We start from the raw sequence: 17609 nt of genomic DNA, 5'->3' as shown, positions 1-17609 counted from the left end.
ACAATAAGAATCTGTACTCCTATAATTTGACCTTGGTTAATCCCGCAGTTGAAAAAAAACTCTCAATAGTTCATAAATTAAATAAGAGATAACTGATAAAAGCCACAAAATTATTAATATAATTGTTTTGAGTTTATAAAGTAAATGTTGATTGTAGTCAGAAAATCAAACCTTTTTAAAACATCTTAATCATTATCAATCACTGAAATGCCATGGATGTGTGTACTAAATGTATCAAACTAATCATTAAAAAAAAATCAATACTGGAGTGCCTGGGTGGCACAGTCAGTAAAGCAATCGACTCTTGGTTTGGGCTCAGGTCATGATCTCAGAGTCCTGAGACTGAGCTTTGCCTCAGGCTCCACACTCAGTATGGAGTCCACTTGAGATTCTCTCCCTTTCCCTCTGCTCCTGACCCCTGCTCACTCTCTCTCTCTCTCTCTCAAAATAAATAAATAAATCTTTTTTTTTTTTAAAGGACCCAATACTTGAGGTCTAGTTCACAAGTCTTAGACATGTTTCAAGCTATTCAAATTGCATTCTTTTTAAGTGTAATTTCCTAAATTCAAATGTCAAGGCTCCCAAGTTGTCCAAAGCACTGAGTTATGTTTTTACTTCCCAAATGATGATGTACCAGATGTTACCCTCATGACTTTCATTTCTTTCACCATTTCCTTCTTCCAAGCTGGAGAAAGAAAATAGATGGTAGGCAGAAGGGAAGTATCTTGTCTGCTATAGCAAAATACCATAGACTGGGTGGCTTAAACCACAGACATTTATTTTGCATAATTCTAGAAGCTGGGAAGTTCAAGATCAAGGTGTTGTTAGACTTGGTTCATGGTGTGGACGCTCTTCCTGGTTTACAGATAGCTGCCATCTCACTGTATGTTTGCATGACATCTTTTTGTGTGCTCAGGGACAGAAAAAGTTCTTTCTCTTCCTCTTTCCATAAGGATGCTAATCCCATTATGAGGGCTCCACCCTTATGATATCATCTAAACCTAATTACTTCCGAAAGGCCTCATCTTCTAATACTATCTTATTGAGGATTAGAGCTTCGACATATGCATTTTGAGAGAACATGTTTGGGTCATAACAGGGGGAGACTGGAGGCTGAGTCAGAGTAATATGTTCATAAAATATGGCATTTACTTCAATTTGACAGTATGTATACCTGTAAAGAACTAAATCTTGTCCCAAAAGATATGTGACATTTGCTCTTGACTTCTGGAAATTGATATTTGTTTACCTAAGGACCTTTAGACTAGCCAGAGAGAAACAATGCAGTTTAGGGTTAGCACTTTGGGTCAGGCAACATATCAGTCTGAGGTCAACCACAAGGGCAATCATTCAATCAATTTTACATAATGGAGTCTCATTAAAAACTCTTAATACCAAGGCTCAGGTGAGTTTCCTGATTGGCAGTATTTCATGTGCATTGTCATATATTGATACCAGAAGAATAACATATTGTGATTCTATAGGAAGAAGATAACAGAAATTGCATTTGGTACTTTTGGGGTCTCCTAAACTCTGCCCATATACTTCTTCCCTTGGCTTCCCTGTAACCTTTCCTTGCAATAAACAATAACTACAAGTATATACTTTATTAGCTTTCAGTGAGTTCTGTAAGTCCTTCTAATAAATTATCAAACCAAAAGGAGTGGTTTTGAGAACCAGCCTTGACCCGAACTTACAGTTGGTGTTAGAAGTGAAGGTGGTCTGGGAGACTGTGCTCTCTAACTTTGTACTGGACCAAACTTTAACAACAAGTAATTATGATGATAAGTGAAAATTCTAGGAAGATAAGGATCTTGTCTATTTTACCTATTTTCATATGCTCACTATATAGAATAATGTCTAGTATGTGGGAGAGTTCCAATAAATATGTATTGAATGAATTTTAGGTTTACTAAAGTTGACTTTGAGGACAAAGGAGCATTTGTGCTATGGATTGTAAGACCACCAGTGTAGTCATAGCTAATTGTTCACCTGTTGTATAAAATTTACTCCATCTACACTTGCAATAGGCAATTCTTTAAAATTCAACAAGTTCATTGACAGCCTTCCTTTATCAGAGAATGTACTTAACGTTGTGATTGGAGGAAATGTATGGCCCAGGTAGCAAAGATGAGTGTGATATAATTCCTTTCCACAAGAAAAACAGAGACTGTTTTTTACTGTACTGTAATATTAAAGCAGAAGTAGTATATAATTCTCATTGATATGGGTAATAGAAAGAATTCACATAACAGTTAAATTTTAACTGAGCTACAAGGAAGGTTAATAATTACATACATACAGAAAAACAAAAAAATGTTAACTATAACAGCATCATCAATGTAACTATAGTAGTATTACTTTTATCCTTTATATATTTTATTACACATAGAACTATAATAATTATCTAAAATATTTTGTCACCAATTTTTGATGACCAGTTTGAAAATAATCTGACTTAAATTTTTATGTCAAATAATTCTTATCTGTAATTGTTTTACGTATACAAGGTTCAGGCCAAACTAAGAAAAGTACAAAAGGATATCAATCTTACAGCAAACTTACAGAAGACAGTAGAAAGGAAGATTCAGACTACATCTTCCCTATATTTGATGAAAAGATGCAACCCTCCCCATTCCCACACCAATATCTTTAAGCATTGTGATAATTTTACAAAATTGAGGTTGTTTTACAAGATTTTTCAAAATCTTGTAAACCTCAAAGGAAATGAAACATTAAACAATGTTAAAATTCAAGTTAGTTAAAACTGGTTAAATAGCAAAAATTTTAAAATTAAGGGCACTGTCTGAATAAGGTAAAATTTATAGGAAAATCTGTCTCAACAGATTGTGACACAGCAGTGTTTCCTGAACTACTGAAGAAGGTGTTTCAGGAACAGAAGTTTCTAGCATTTGTGAGCTTCTTTTGTGTGGGAAAGTGATGCCTTCTAAAACTTTTATTTACTCTATTTTATTTAAAAAAGTATCATTTAATGCCATTAAAAATTATTTTAGGCTTCCTTTCCAAAAGGCACAATAAATATAAACTTAATCAAGGAGGCAAAAGAATTATGCACTGAAAACTACAAAATATTGCTGAAAGAAATTAAGGGAAAAAAAATAAATGGAAAGACATCTGTGTTTATGGATTGAAAGATTTAATATTGCCAAAGTATCCATACCACCCAAAACAACCTTCAGATTCAATGTAATCCTTGTAAATCTCAAGGGCATTTTTTTGTTTTCAGAAGTGGGGAAACAAAATTCTAAACTCTACAAAATCTCACAGGATTCTGAATAGTCAAAACAATCTTGATTAAAAAAAAAAAAAAAGGTGGACTCACACTTCCTGATTTTAAAACATCTTACAAACCTACAGTAATCAAAAAGTGTAGTTACTAGCATAAAGACAGACCTACAAATATGAATGAAGCAAAATAGAGAACTCAGAAATTAGCTCTCAAAAATATGGCCCAGTGATCTTTGACGAGGGTGCCAGGACTACACAATAAGGAAAGGATGTCTCTTTAACATAAAGTGTTGGAAAAACTGGCTATCTGTATGCAAACATATATTAAATTGGACCCTTACTTTACACTATATACAAAAATTAACTCAAAATGTATTAAAAACCTAATGTGATACATAAAACTGTAAAATTCCTAGAAGAAAGCACAGGAGAAAATCTTCATGACATTGAATTTGGCAATGATTTATTGGATATGAAACCAAATTCACAGGCAATAAATGTAAAAATAGACAAGTGAGATTACATCAAATTTTCTGCAGAGCAAAGAAAGTAAAAAAGTAACCTATGGAATAGGAGAAAATATTTGCCAATCATATATTTTTTTTAAGATTTTATTTATTTAGTCATGATAGACACGGGGGGGGGGCAGAGACACAGGCAGAGGGAGAAGCAGGCTCCATGCAGGGAGCCCGATGTAGGACTCGATTCAGGGTCTCCAGGATCAGGCCCTGGGCTGAAGGTGGCACTAAACTGCTGAGCCACCCGGGCTGCCTGTCAATCATATTTCTGATAAGGAGTTCATATTCATATGTAAAGAACTCTCACAATTCGACAGCCAAAAAACACATTTAAAAGAGGCAAAGGGCTTTTTTTTTTTTTTTTCAATGTATTTTTTTGTGTATTTCACAAGTATAATTTTGGAAGGGCTATTTGACAAATTTCAGCATTAACTGCCAACTCTATAGACATGTTCAACAAAAAAGGCATTTACTCTTGGCCCTTTTAATACAGGCAAAGTGTCCTATTGCATCACAGATGAGAGATGCAGTAACAGATCTCAGGACTTATTAAAAGAAATTAGGTGTTTTTTCCAAACGTTATTTGGTTGATAACATACTACAAATATTACATGAATGGTTTCATGACCACCAGCAATTTGCAGAATAAAACCCATAAGTCTACCTGTTTCAAAGGTCAAAACTAGTGAAACAGTATTAAAATTGGTGTTTAAATCCGTAGATTAACAATCACAGAATGAGATTTATTTTATCTCAATTTTGTAAGGTGTGGTGGGGGATCAGGGGGAGAAAGGATAGGTGGGGGAAGTAGAAGACTGGCAGTGCAAGGAGGCAAAGGACTTAAACAGACATTTCTCCAAAGACCTACAAATGGCCAACATGTATATGAAAAGTGCTTGACATTACTAATCCAAGGGAAATGCAAATCAAAACTATAATGAGATATCATCCTGTATGTTTTATGACCACCAACAAGAAAAATAAAGAAAAAGAAAGAAGAAAGAAAGAAAAAGAAAAAGAAAGAAAGAAAGAAAGAAAGAAAGAAGAAAGAGAAAGAAAGGAAGGAAAGAAGGAAAGAAAGAAAAAGAAAAAGAAGAAAGAAAGAAAGAAAGAAAGAAAGAAAGAAAGAAAGAAAGAAAGAAGAAAGAAAGAAAGAAAGAAAGAAAGATGGGATCCCTGGGTGGCGCAGTGGTTTGGCGCCTGCCTTTGGCCCAGGGCGCGATCCTGGAGACTCAGGATCGAATCCCACGTCAGGCTCCTGGTGCATGGAGCCTGCTTCTCCCTCTGCCTGTGTCTCTGCCTCTCTCTCTCTCTCTCTCACTGTGTGCCTATCATAAATAAATAAAATTAAAAAAAATGAAAGAAAGAAAGAAAGAAAGAAAGAAAGAAAGAAAGAAAGAAAGAAAGAAAAAAGAAATTAAAAAACAGACTGTGATGTGAAAGAGAGAAAATGGGAGAGGAAGGAAAATAAATGTTGGCAACAATATGGAAAAATTGAAACCCTTGAACATTGCTGTTGGGAATATAAAATGATACAGCTGCTTTGGGAAACAGTATGGAGGTTTCTCAAAAAATTAAAAAGAAGGAAATTGTTCAGATGCCACAATATGGATGAACCTTGAAGACATTATACTAAGTGAAATGAGCCAATCACAAACAGACAAATACTACATGATTCCACACTTATGAGGTATCTAAAGTAGTCAAACTCAGAAACTGAAAGGAAAATGGTGTTTGCCAGAAGCTGAGAGGGAGGGGGGAAAGGAATTTTTGTTTATAGGTACAGAAGTTCAGTTTTGCAAGATGAAAAATTTCTAGAGAGCTGTTGCACAATAATGTGCATAAAGTTAACAGTACTGTAATGTAACAGTAGTTACATTAGGTAAATTTAGGTTAGGATGGTAAATTTTATGTGTTTTTTACTATAATTTTATGTGTTTCTACTATAATTGAAAAAGGCATGAGTTCAGACCATGTTGCACCCACTGTGCTCCAAACAGGTAGCAATAATGAATAAAATATAAAAATCTAAGATCTAAATGCCATAGCCAGGTTCAAAGCAAGCTAAGCATCCCTATGGAATGGAAACAAAGGATTGAGCAGACTGTAGCTGCAAGCTCCCTATCCTGACCTTGGTGGTGTGCCCTAGGGTTCCACTCTGGGCAAGTCAATGGGAATAAAAGTCCCCTATGCAGGATGGGGACCGGAGCCAGTCTACTTGCTCACACTATTGGTTGGTATAGTTTTCCTGCTCCAACTGTAAAAATGCTAAAATAAAAATGCTGATACAACTTTAGGCAAGATCTAGTGAGAGACACAGCCTCCCAATGAGAGGAACTAGAATTAGCCCAGGCCCCCTTCCTTAACCCCACTGTTACCCTAGGATAGGAGCTTTGAATGACTCTAACATCTTATTCTAAACTACTGCCACTAGCGGCTGGATAGCAGCAACAACAACAACAACAAACTAGAAAGTGAGGATAGACCTCAGAGGAAGATCATGAGGCAGGGGAGGGGAGGGAAAACAAATGTTCCTGCAGAACAAAACCCCAAACACATAGAGAACTAATTCTAAATCCTAATATAATTTCAATCCAATTCTAAAAATGATAGCCGACAAAATCAACGATTAACACATGAATTCATTACCAAAGAAATTAAACCAATAGGAAATTCTGACAAAGTATTATAAGAATGCTCAGAGAGATAAATGAGTTAATAACTTCCTATAAAAAGACCCAGATTTAAAAAAAAAAAAAAAGAGCCAGATAGTAAAAACAGGAAGAAATCAGTCAAGATCAGATGGATAGTACTCAGAAACCATTCGACATCCAAAAACGAAAAACAGTGATTGAAATCACAAAATAGCTGACATTAATTCTAGAGTAGATGAATTTGAGTTTCTAACATAAGTCATTTTGAACATTATCAGCATCAAGATAGAGAAATAAAATGTACATGGGTTGAATTAAAATTTCCCAGAACTGAAGAAATATGAATCTGGGGATTAAAAGGGCACTCAGAATTTCTAACAAGATAAATTAAGATAGATTCACAACAAGATATTATAGTTGAATGTGTAAAGCATGCAACATAAAGAGGAAACTTTTTTTTGTAGTTTTTGTAGTTACCTACAAAGGAAAGAATATTAAACTGACAGCAAATTTCTCAAAGTCAACAACAGATGATAGAAACCAATGGAATATAATTTTCATACTGCTGGGAAAAATACAGGTCTACTGGAATCGTAATATTATCTGAACTACAATGCAAGAATGAAAGTGAAAAGAAGGCTTTTCATGGATACCAAGACGAAATGAATTCCTCACCTATGGACCCTCACATCCAACACAAAGATTTCTTTTAGAAGAAAAATAAACTTCGGAGCGTTCAAATTTGATATGCACACAAAACTGAAAACTATATGCATGTAAATTATTTTAAAGATTGGTAAATTTAATTATTATCTAAAGAATAATAACTAAGTATGCAGATGATTTTCTTTTTAAGTTTTCTTCCTTCTGACCAAATTGGTGAGAAGCGTGGTGGTACTTACAAGGCAAGGCAACAGCCTGAGGTCCACCAGCTTTTAGGAAGGAGGACAGAAACACAAAAAATATTTAGCAGACTATATACTTATATATGCATGTTTTAAAAATCGGGTAAATACTAAAGATGCAGAATTATAACCTACATTTACAAACTAGTGGAAGAATAAGAACAAAATAGAAAAAAAAGTGTCAACACAAGGAAATAAAAAAAGAAGACGGAAGCAAAAAATATACAAACTACAATGGTAAAAACAAATCCAGATGCATCAGCAATCTTATTAAATGCACATGAATTAAACTCAGCTATTAAAACGGATTTTCCAGAATGAATCTTAAATTTTAGCTCTATGCTATCCAACAGTCATTTCATCTTTTGCACCCTTTCTTTCTCCTGGTGAGGGGGAGAAATCAGAAGTCACAAGGGCTTTCATTCCTAGTTTAAAAATGAACACAATCGAGATGAATGACACCAGATAAATTAAACCATTTGTACTCTAACTGGCTTCTTTAGGAACTGGGTTTGTCCCCAGCCACACGTCAACTACAAGTCCCTGCAATATACTAGCTTTGGCCTCCAGTGGTGGGCCTATCCAAGCTTTTTAACATGAAGTAGGAAACTGCTTTTTAAAAGAAACTTCAAGCCTTAATACACACCAAAAACACCTCAAGAAAGCCTATGTTAACAGCCTTTTAACTCACCACAAGGCCCTGGCTATGCTGATGCTATCTTGCTGAGGCATGCCACACGGACCAGTAATGCATGAGTGATGGAGTCTTGGTGCTCTATAATCCTTCAGGTTCGCCTACCCTAGTATTAGCCTTCCCTAGTCTTATAATAAAATCTTCAGGCCTGTGCCCACCATTTAAAATTAAACACCAGCACTTACTCCTATTAGTTCGGAGCAAGAACAAAAAGTGTGCGTCTCTGAATATGCTTCAAAGTATGAAGTTCAGTTATCTCCTACTGAGTACCTAGACTCTTTTCAGGAACTTTAGGATTGCATTCAGCAAGAGTGAGCCCTCCCCACCACTGCCCCCTATACACACACATACAGACACACTCTCTCCCCCTCCCTCTCTCTCTCTCCTATACAACTGTCCTCTGCCTACAATACTGTTGTCAGACCTTTTTTTTTTTTTTTTTTTTTTGCATTTTTCTTCTTCCCAAACCTTTGGAAATGAACTTTGGTCCAAATAACTAAACTCATCTTTTTTGTATAATTGCTAGTTTTAGCTCTTTATTTGATGACTGATTAAATCCTTAATCCTAAAATCATCTCCATATTTTACTTTGTAATACAGTCAAAACTTTTTTTAAAGCTTAACTAATTGGAATCATTCAAAACAACCTTTTGTCTTCCTTTTGTTTATTTTATTTCTTGCATTTAAAATATAGACTCACAATAGCTGGACATTAAAAACTGTTAGAATTATGACTCATCAAGAATAAAAGCTCATTTTTGTTTTAACCAAAAATATATTGATCTGTATTATATTGAATGGAACTGTTGAAAAAAAATGTTCATGTGTACATCTAGCATATGAATACAAATTCATATCTGAATATGCTCAGGAATAAGACAGTAACAAAAATCCTAATATGAATGACAAATGTATTACTAAAAAGCAAGCATAGTAGAGCAGAGGTTCATTTAACTGAATATGGAGGAAGTTTAATAAAAGCTATTTAATATTTAATTTAGAATCTAGTAGGCATAAGCGAACTTCCCTAATAACTATACTGTTTACTGAGATCATAGAAAGTGTGGAAATCTTTACCCATGATTTTCAAGAATCTCTCTTCATGAACTACAAAAAGGCAATTCCCTTATGAGAGAACAGAAATTATCTATATACATGAGATTCAATGCAGCCACACTCTCCCAATACATAAATTATTATCTTGAGAATCAGATAGACATCTGACAAGAGTTAAGTACTTTAAAATATGTCAGTGTTTATAATCTAGCCACTGATGCTACCTAAATGTATCAGTTTTAGATTTAAAAGAGATGCTAAATGATATGGTGTCCAACACTCTCATTTTAAAAGTCCAGAAATTAAACCAAAGAGGGAAGGGAACTTGACCAAAAATAAATAGTAACTGAAATGTATATAAAACTCAAATTTCCACTCATAATCAAGAGCTCATTCCATAAATTCACATGGTTTTGAAGTGACCAGTTATGCCAGGAATCTGATAGATTAGGTACTGAAAAAATTTATTAAATACAAGCAAAACACAACCTATTCCAAAAGTTTTTTTTCCCAACAAGAAGACAGAGAAGACTCCCAGACAAACTGAAGAATTTAACTCTTAAACCATCCTCTGTGTTTCAAGAAGTAACAGGAAAAAGGAAAACTGCCTCACCCCTTTATTTAAACAGACAGGTAAAATTTGAAAGACTGATTATCCTCTAGAAGTAGAAACCAGATGAAGAGAGTTTGCAATGTATTGAGAGTAACTAGCTCTTTCTCAACAGGGCACAATCCTTCACATTGTAAATTATAAAATCTTAATAAAAGCCTGACATTTTGGGTCAGAAAATATCAAATGACTTCAACTTCTAGTTTTCTTCCCTAAAATAATGGTTATTTACCTACCTCTCAATGCCAGCTTATGTGTGCACACAAGCACACCCACACACATACACACACATTTTACAAGGTACTTACTGAGCTGTACAGATAGCCTTCACCATTCATGGCCACATAAAGGCTGGCCTTCACTCCTTGGATAGCCACCACACGCAGGCCCACAGGAATTAGATTGAAGAGGGCTGGAGAGGAAAAAAGACAGAGAGGAAAGAATCAGTGACCTTTGGAATAAATCATCCTGCTTCTCTAGATGACTCTTTTGAGAATTAAAAAGTGTAAATTGAAACTAGTAGGGAGAGAGAGGGAGACTGAGGGGATAGGGAGAACTGGCTTCTTGTCTCTGAACTACCTTTATTTTGTTTGTTTGTTTTTGTTTTTAAGATTTTTATTTATTTATTCATGACAGACACAGAGAGAGAGAGAGGCAGAGACACAGGCAGAGGGAGAAGCAGGCTCCACAGAGAACCAGACGTGGGACTCGATCCCGGGTCTCCAGGATCACGCCCTGGGCTGCAGGCGGCGCTAAACCACTGAGCCACAGAGGCTGCCCTCTGAACTACCTTTAATTAACTCTGTGACCTCAGGTAAATTACATAAACTCATCTCTAGTAAAGGGGTTACGTTACAAGGCCTCTATGGGCCCCACATTTTTGTTTCACGAAATGAACAGATACTCAAATAGTGTAATAAGATTTTTTCAAACAAAAATAATTTGAACCAAAATATTTTCAACAGCAGAAAATGTCATTGCAGTCATAAGTAATAATAAAATATGATCTTTATAACCTATGCCAGAGCTTTTTATTTTCAGATTTTTCCCTGTGGTCCTAAACATTGCCTTGAATACAGGAGATAAACATAAAAATCACTAAATCATTCTTAGCTATATTGGTGGAATGAAAGCATTTTTTTAATAGCTCAATTATTTTACAGGTAAATGTAGATATGTATAAATGGATCAATTGATAGCTTAAGTTATAATGGACATATTTTATATCTCAGAACATATATATATATATATGTATACACAGATATATACACATATGTATATATACATGTATAAAACCATTAAAAATTGTTCAATTCAATTTAATATCCTAAGATGAAATGGGAACATGCTTGTAGTCTTTAAATATTTGGGTTGTCCATCAGTGAAAATATTCAACAGCCTACATGAAGAAGGAATTTAAATACCAGAAGGAAAAACAAGAAGATAATGTTTTTCATCCAACAATGTATTTTTTTATGAATTGTATCTCCTTTGCACTACTCTAGTTGTCATTGAGATTATAAAATGAACATAAGCATAAAACATTGCCCCTTCCCTGAAAAAATTCATATTACATAAGGGAAGAAAGTAATCATATAGGCTCCACAGATGGCAACATGGCTATGGACTAAATATCTCATGGTGGCATACATAAGGGCATATACCTATAGTTCACTTTTAACATCTTGGTTTAGTTGGAAGTTCTTATCCCTCTTTTCTACTGATAAAATATCCATCAGTTTTGGTCACCTTCTTAGTTTTAAATATAAGATATATGAAAATCCACCCAAAGATTACCAGGAATGCCTAATTATCCTTGGCTTCTCTCAACTTGGGATGGTAAGCTAAACACACACACAGAGTATTTGGCTTCCAGACAAATGTTCAGTTGATATTTGTAGAGGATCAAGCCTAAGACCACAGCTTTATTACAGCAGGTTTTAATTCCTGGATGCTTGAGACTGGATCAGACTTTTTGCCTCTTTGAACCTGTTTCCTCATTTGAGATGAAAGTTAAGATTATATCTTATGAGATGCTCAAGAATTACTAGTTGGCTCAATTTGAATATGAACTGGTTTTGTTCTTCCTATGTTCTTACCACTGTCCTTGTGCTACTGAAATAACTTAAGAAGTATAAGACCTTAAAGTCTAGATGGGGAGAGAAACCTAAGACATATGGAATATTCTGATACAGTGTATAATTTATTTCTATAATTAAATATAATATATGCATTCTATTTATATTCTCTATGTTACAGAAGTTCAGGAAAATGGAAGATCTGTGTGGCCTGAAATATTCAGGAAATGTCTCACACAGAAGATGGGACCCTGGTTGACACTCAAAGAAAGGTCAGAATTTGGGTAAGTCAAATATGGAAAAACATTTTAGTGGGACAAGATTTTAGGTGGTTCTGGAGAATAATGTATGTGCACAGAAAGGAACTGGTAAATTGGATTTGATTCATACTAGGGAGAAATGAGAATGAACACTATGTAGATAAAGTAGGGATAAATATCTGACTGTCTGTCACTCTAATCTTGGAGCTCTAAACTTTGCCAAACAGAAAACGAGAAACGTGACGCATAAGGATTTGAGCAGCAACAGATCACAAAGAAAGTGTGAGATTTGCAGACAACATAGTTTCTAAACTCACCACTCAGAAGCTACCTAGCCCAGAGCCATTTATTTAACCTCTGCTTTAATTTTCCTCTCTGTAAAATGAACATAATAATCCTTATTGCACAGCATTCATAGAAGAATCAAATGCATTATCATATGCTTGAAAGGTGTTTTCTTTTTTTAAAGAGTTCTTTTGTCATTAATCTGTTAATCTTTTGCTTGTCAAATAAGGTTATCACAGGGTCTGATGTAAAAACTGACACCGTCCCATTAATATCTATAGAGTTTATATTCAGAAGATTGCTTAATACTTTAAAAATAATACTTTATTTTTGTGCAACACCGAATTTGCAATTCATCATTGTATTTGACCCTCAACCGCCAATACTATGGGAACATTTAGGACAGAATGATTATCCTAATTTTAGGACAAACAGGTTCAGAGAGGTAACCCAAGTGAAACTGGCCCTGAACAAAGGTTTTCTGGGTCTCTCATGTGGTTATTTGCCTAAAATATTATGTTCCCTCCTTCTTTTTTAAGTTTAATTTCTCCTAATATCCATTATTGTCTTTTCATAAAATAAGACTACTTATCTATACTTCCCTACATATCATGCAGCTGGCTGTGGTTATGGACTCAGTAATGGTTAGTGAGATGTTTGCAGAAAGGTCTCTGTATACATGAAGACTCTGTCCTTAAAACAGCTTTAGGTTTCCTTTACCCCTTCTCAGCCCTCTGCCTTATTGATGCGTGGACGGGGATGGGGATATGTGTGTGGATCAGTTGAGACCATGAAAACAAGGGCTACTCCCAAGGGAGTGGTGGCAAGCAAGCTGAAAGGAGTTGGGTCTCTGAGGGTTTTGTGGGGCAATGGCACTAAGCCAGCATTCAATTACCAAGGTCTGGCTTTTATGTAAGAAAAATAAAGTCTTGTTATTTTAGTCTGTGTCATGCAGAGCCAACCCTATTCCTAACTGATAGAGATTGGTAAAGAAAGCAGAGTTAATAGTAAGGTACCAAACAAAATGGAAGGTACTTCTACATGGTAAATAAATGCAATTACTGGAAAGTATCAAGTTCAATGAAAATTCTTATGAGAAAGAACAATAAAATCCAAAATTGTGCAGAACATCTTTCTAACCTAAAGATTTCCCAGGACAAATGCTAAGAACATGGGTCCATTTAACTGACACAGTCATAACAAAGCAAATTCAAAGCTGTTCATACTTGAGAGTGTGAAAATTACTAAAGTCAGGCAGGGACAAAAGCAAGACTGTGAAAGTCATACATGAACCAGAAAGTGATAATGGCTTTTAGATAGTATGCTTTGGAAGATTTAGAAAGTCTGTAAAAAAAAAAAAAAAAAAATCAGTAAACATTTTGGAATGAAACTTTTTAGTGGTAAAAGCTAAAAACTACTCTCTCTGGGAGGGTCTGCATCTACCCCCTAAAATCTTAAAAAGTGGCAAATGATGTACCTTTCTCTATTATCCATCTTCCTGTGACACATAGACTCTAGCTCACAGGAGCCCTTTGCTACTTATGAGAATTCCTCCCATGTCTCTAGTCTTCCTGTCCACCCTCTAAGCCACAGCCGTAACTTGTAGTAAGTGGGCCACATCATTGTTGAAGTCCCTTGCATCTAATCATGCCATTCCCCTGCTTACACCTCTAGGGACTATACAAAGTCTACTCTGACCCTCAGCATCCTTCAGAATCTGGCTTCAAATGGCATTTGGAAGTCTATCATCTGCTACTCATTCCATTCACCATAACCAGTTTTATAGAATTTCCATTTCTTATATTCCCCCTTAATCTTTAATGAGGCTAAATTTTGTTTTCTTCTGTTCTCTCTTTTTGAAAAAGCTATCTTCACTATTCAACTGCATCATGAGTCTTACCCAAACCTTTCTGAGATAGCTGTTTCCTTTTCTGTGATTGTTTATTTCATAGGTATATCTCTATAATATCATTTGGAATATGGTATCATAGTCATTTGTTTACACATCTGTTTCCACCCCTAAAATAAAAGACTTCTGAGGGTAGGACTCTGCAATTGCCAAGCTAGTTATATGTACATAACTTACATTCAATAAATACTATTGATTATAAGAGTCATGAAAGGACACATTTCCAGGGTTTGTGGTTTTCTTATTGAAATAAAAGTGCTTTTTTTTTTAAGGTAAAAAGGAAATTAAAAACTTAAAACATCTCAGCCTTACAGTAAAAGTTATATATACTCACAGCCTACATTTCTGCTACATGGTACTATTCCTTTTAATATATTTATTTATTGCTTCTAGTAATTTGATCTCCCTCTTCCTACTTCTTAATCCCATAGTCTTACTTACTTCATTCTCTCTGCTTAGATTGCTGTTCTCCCCATCTCTTCATACTGAAAACCCTACCATGCTTGAAATGGCATACCAAATACCACATGGTTTCTCTCACTCCTAACTGCCCTTGTATCTAGACTATTCACCACTATTTATAATTTTTCCTTTAAAAAATATGTTTCTCTTCTAACCACAGCTAGATTGTAAGCTCTCCAAACAAATATCACACCGAAACCACACTTGTATAATATGGAGAAAAGGAGAAAGTGGGAGAGAAAGAAAAAGAGAGACAGAAACAGAGAGAGAATGAAAGAATAAACAGGGTAGTATTTATAATATATATATTCAGGATCCCAGTAAACATTTGTTAAAGACTACCATTATAAGCCAAAGAGAGTTCAAGCATCAAATCTGACATTCAAGTATTTTCTCATTTTTTTTCCTTTCCAAAAGGAGTATTTCATTCTAAACCTTTATGTAAATCTGACTCTTATATTTTGAAAACTGAAATAATGGAATTGGTATTCTTGGGATCCATATGAAACTCAGTCACCAAACCACATGGATAAATGATCTGAAAAAGGTAATGAGGGGAAAGGATAGTTTCTTCAACAAATGGTGCTAGAAAAACTGGACATCAACATTCAAAAGAATGAAATTAGACAAAAATAAGTCAAAATGGATTAAAAATCCAAACATAAAACCTGAAACTATAAAACTCCTAGAAGAAAATATAGGGGAAGAATTTGTTGACATTGGTCTTGGCAGTGATTTCCTACATATAACTCCAGAAGTGTGGGCAACAAAAACAAAAATAGACAAGTGGGACTACATTAAACTAAAAAGCTTCTGTAAAGCAAAGGAAATGATCAACTGAATTAAAAGGTAATCTACAAAATGGGAAAACATAATTTAAAAACTGTATAAGCAATAAAATGTTAATATCTCACATATATAGCTTCTATAACTCAATAGCCAAAAGCCCAAATATCCAGTTAAAAAATGGTCAAAAGACTCACATAGACATATCTCCAAAGATGATATACAAATGCCCAATAGGTACAGGAACAATGTTTCACATCACTAATCACCAGGGAATGCAAATCAAAACTATGATGAGATACCACCTCATACCTATTCAAATGGCCAATATTAATTAAATAACTACTGTTGACAAAGATGTAAAGAAATTGGGACCTTTCTGCACTACTGGGTATGTACAATGGTGCAGCCAATATAGAAAATAGTATGGAGATGCTAAAAAAATTAAATATGGAGCCATCATACGATCAAGCAGTCCACTCCTGGAATATATGGAAAAGTTGGTAGCAGGATCCCAAGAACATATATGCCCTTCCATGTTCATTGCAGCATTATTTACAATAGTCAAGATATACCAACAACTTAAATGTCCATGGATGGATAAGTGGGTAAAGAAAATGTGATATAATAATGGAATTTTATTCAGCATTTTCAAAAAAGAAAATCTTGTCATATAGGATAACCTGGATGAATCTGAATGTCAGTCCTAGCATTATTCCACTGAGTTATTCCACTTACATGATGTATCTAAAATAATTAAACTCATGAGAGCAGAGAGTAAAACGGTGGTTGCTAGGAGCTAGAGGGAAGGGCAAAGGATAGCTGTTATTAAAGGATAGGAAGTCTCAGTTATGCAAGATGAATAAGTTCTAGCAGTCTCCTATACAACATGGTGCCTATAGATCACATATTAAGAGTAGACCTCAGGAGAGTAGATCTCATGTTAAGTGTTCTTACAAAAAAAAAAAAAAGAAAGAAAGAAAGAAAGGAAAAGCAAAGGGGCACAAGAAAATTTTGGAATTGATTGGTATGTTTATTCTTCTTGATTGTAGTGATGGTTTCATGAGGGTGAGCTTATACAAATACTCAACAAATTGTGTACATTATATATGTACACAAGATATGCATAGGGTTTTGTGTGTGTGTCAAACATACCTCAATAGAGCTATTTTTTTTAAGTAATGAAGGAAAATGGTAAAAAGAAAATATACAGATGAATCACACTTGATACACTCAGTTCTCCACTTTTTCTTGTATTTATATGCTTTGCCATATGAATTTGCAATGCTCTAGAAGGATATTCTGTCCTATCCATTGACACTTTGCTCAGCCATGTGACTTGCTCTAGCCAATAGGATGTTAGCAAATGCAAGCAGAGTCTGAAAGAAAGAGCTCATTATTCCCATTTGTTCATTTCTCCTCTGCCACTGCATTAAAAAGAACATGCACAGACTAACCACCAGTCCCAGGAAGAAGATATAAGATACTTGGGATCCCTGGGTGGCGCAGCGGTTTGGCTCCTGCCTTTGGCCCAGGGCGCGATCCTGGAGACCCGGGATCGAATCCCACATCGGGCTCCCGGTGCATGGAGCCTGCTTCTCCCTCTGCCTGTGTCTCTGCCTCTCTCTGTGTGACTATCATAAGTAAATAAAAATTTAAAAAAAAAAAAGATATAAGATACTTAAAGCATAATAAAAAGGCCTCAATAATCCAGCCAAAGCAATTCTAGGTTAACTGACAGATAACTGCTGACCCCTAGATTTGTAACTGAGATAAGATCAACAGAGCTGCCTGGCCAGCCACCCCAGACACTTGAGATATAAACACTGATATTGCATGCAATGGAGGCTATGTGATTGTTGGATACATAGTATTATTATAATAACATATAAATGACTAGCAAAAGTTATTCACTGAGGCAAGTAGGTGATGGATTTGAAATATGTGATACCATGCAACATGCAACATGAAACATGCATCATGTAAAGATGTTCAAAGAGTATACACACAAATAATGGAAAAGAAGTGTATATATTTGTATCCATCAAGTAATTAATTAAAATATTTGATTTCCCTAGACCATATCATCTTTGTGATAGCTTTCAGCTTTTTTTTTTTAGCTTTCAGCTTTTTAAATTTAATC

The 17609-nt window shown here is 35.0% G+C and overlaps 1 protein-coding gene across 3 annotated transcripts in view; it reads right to left on the bottom strand.

The window, feature by feature from the left end:
• The window catches only part of FGF12 (fibroblast growth factor 12), a 550074-nt gene that overhangs the window by 170193 nt on the left and 362272 nt on the right, over positions 1-17609 (bottom strand). For all 3 annotated transcript variants that reach the window (XM_041732039.1, XM_041732038.1, XM_041732037.1), the window contains one exon: positions 9995-10098. In XM_041732039.1, the coding sequence (XP_041587973.1) occupies positions 9995-10098 (104 nt within the window). The remainder of the gene's footprint in view (positions 1-9994; positions 10099-17609) is intronic.

The sequence above is a fragment of the Vulpes lagopus genome, chromosome 17, assembly GCF_018345385.1.
Source record: "Vulpes lagopus strain Blue_001 chromosome 17, ASM1834538v1, whole genome shotgun sequence".
Classification (NCBI taxonomy): domain Eukaryota; kingdom Metazoa; phylum Chordata; class Mammalia; order Carnivora; family Canidae; genus Vulpes; species Vulpes lagopus.
This window is presented reverse-complemented; position numbering and strand designations above follow the sequence as displayed.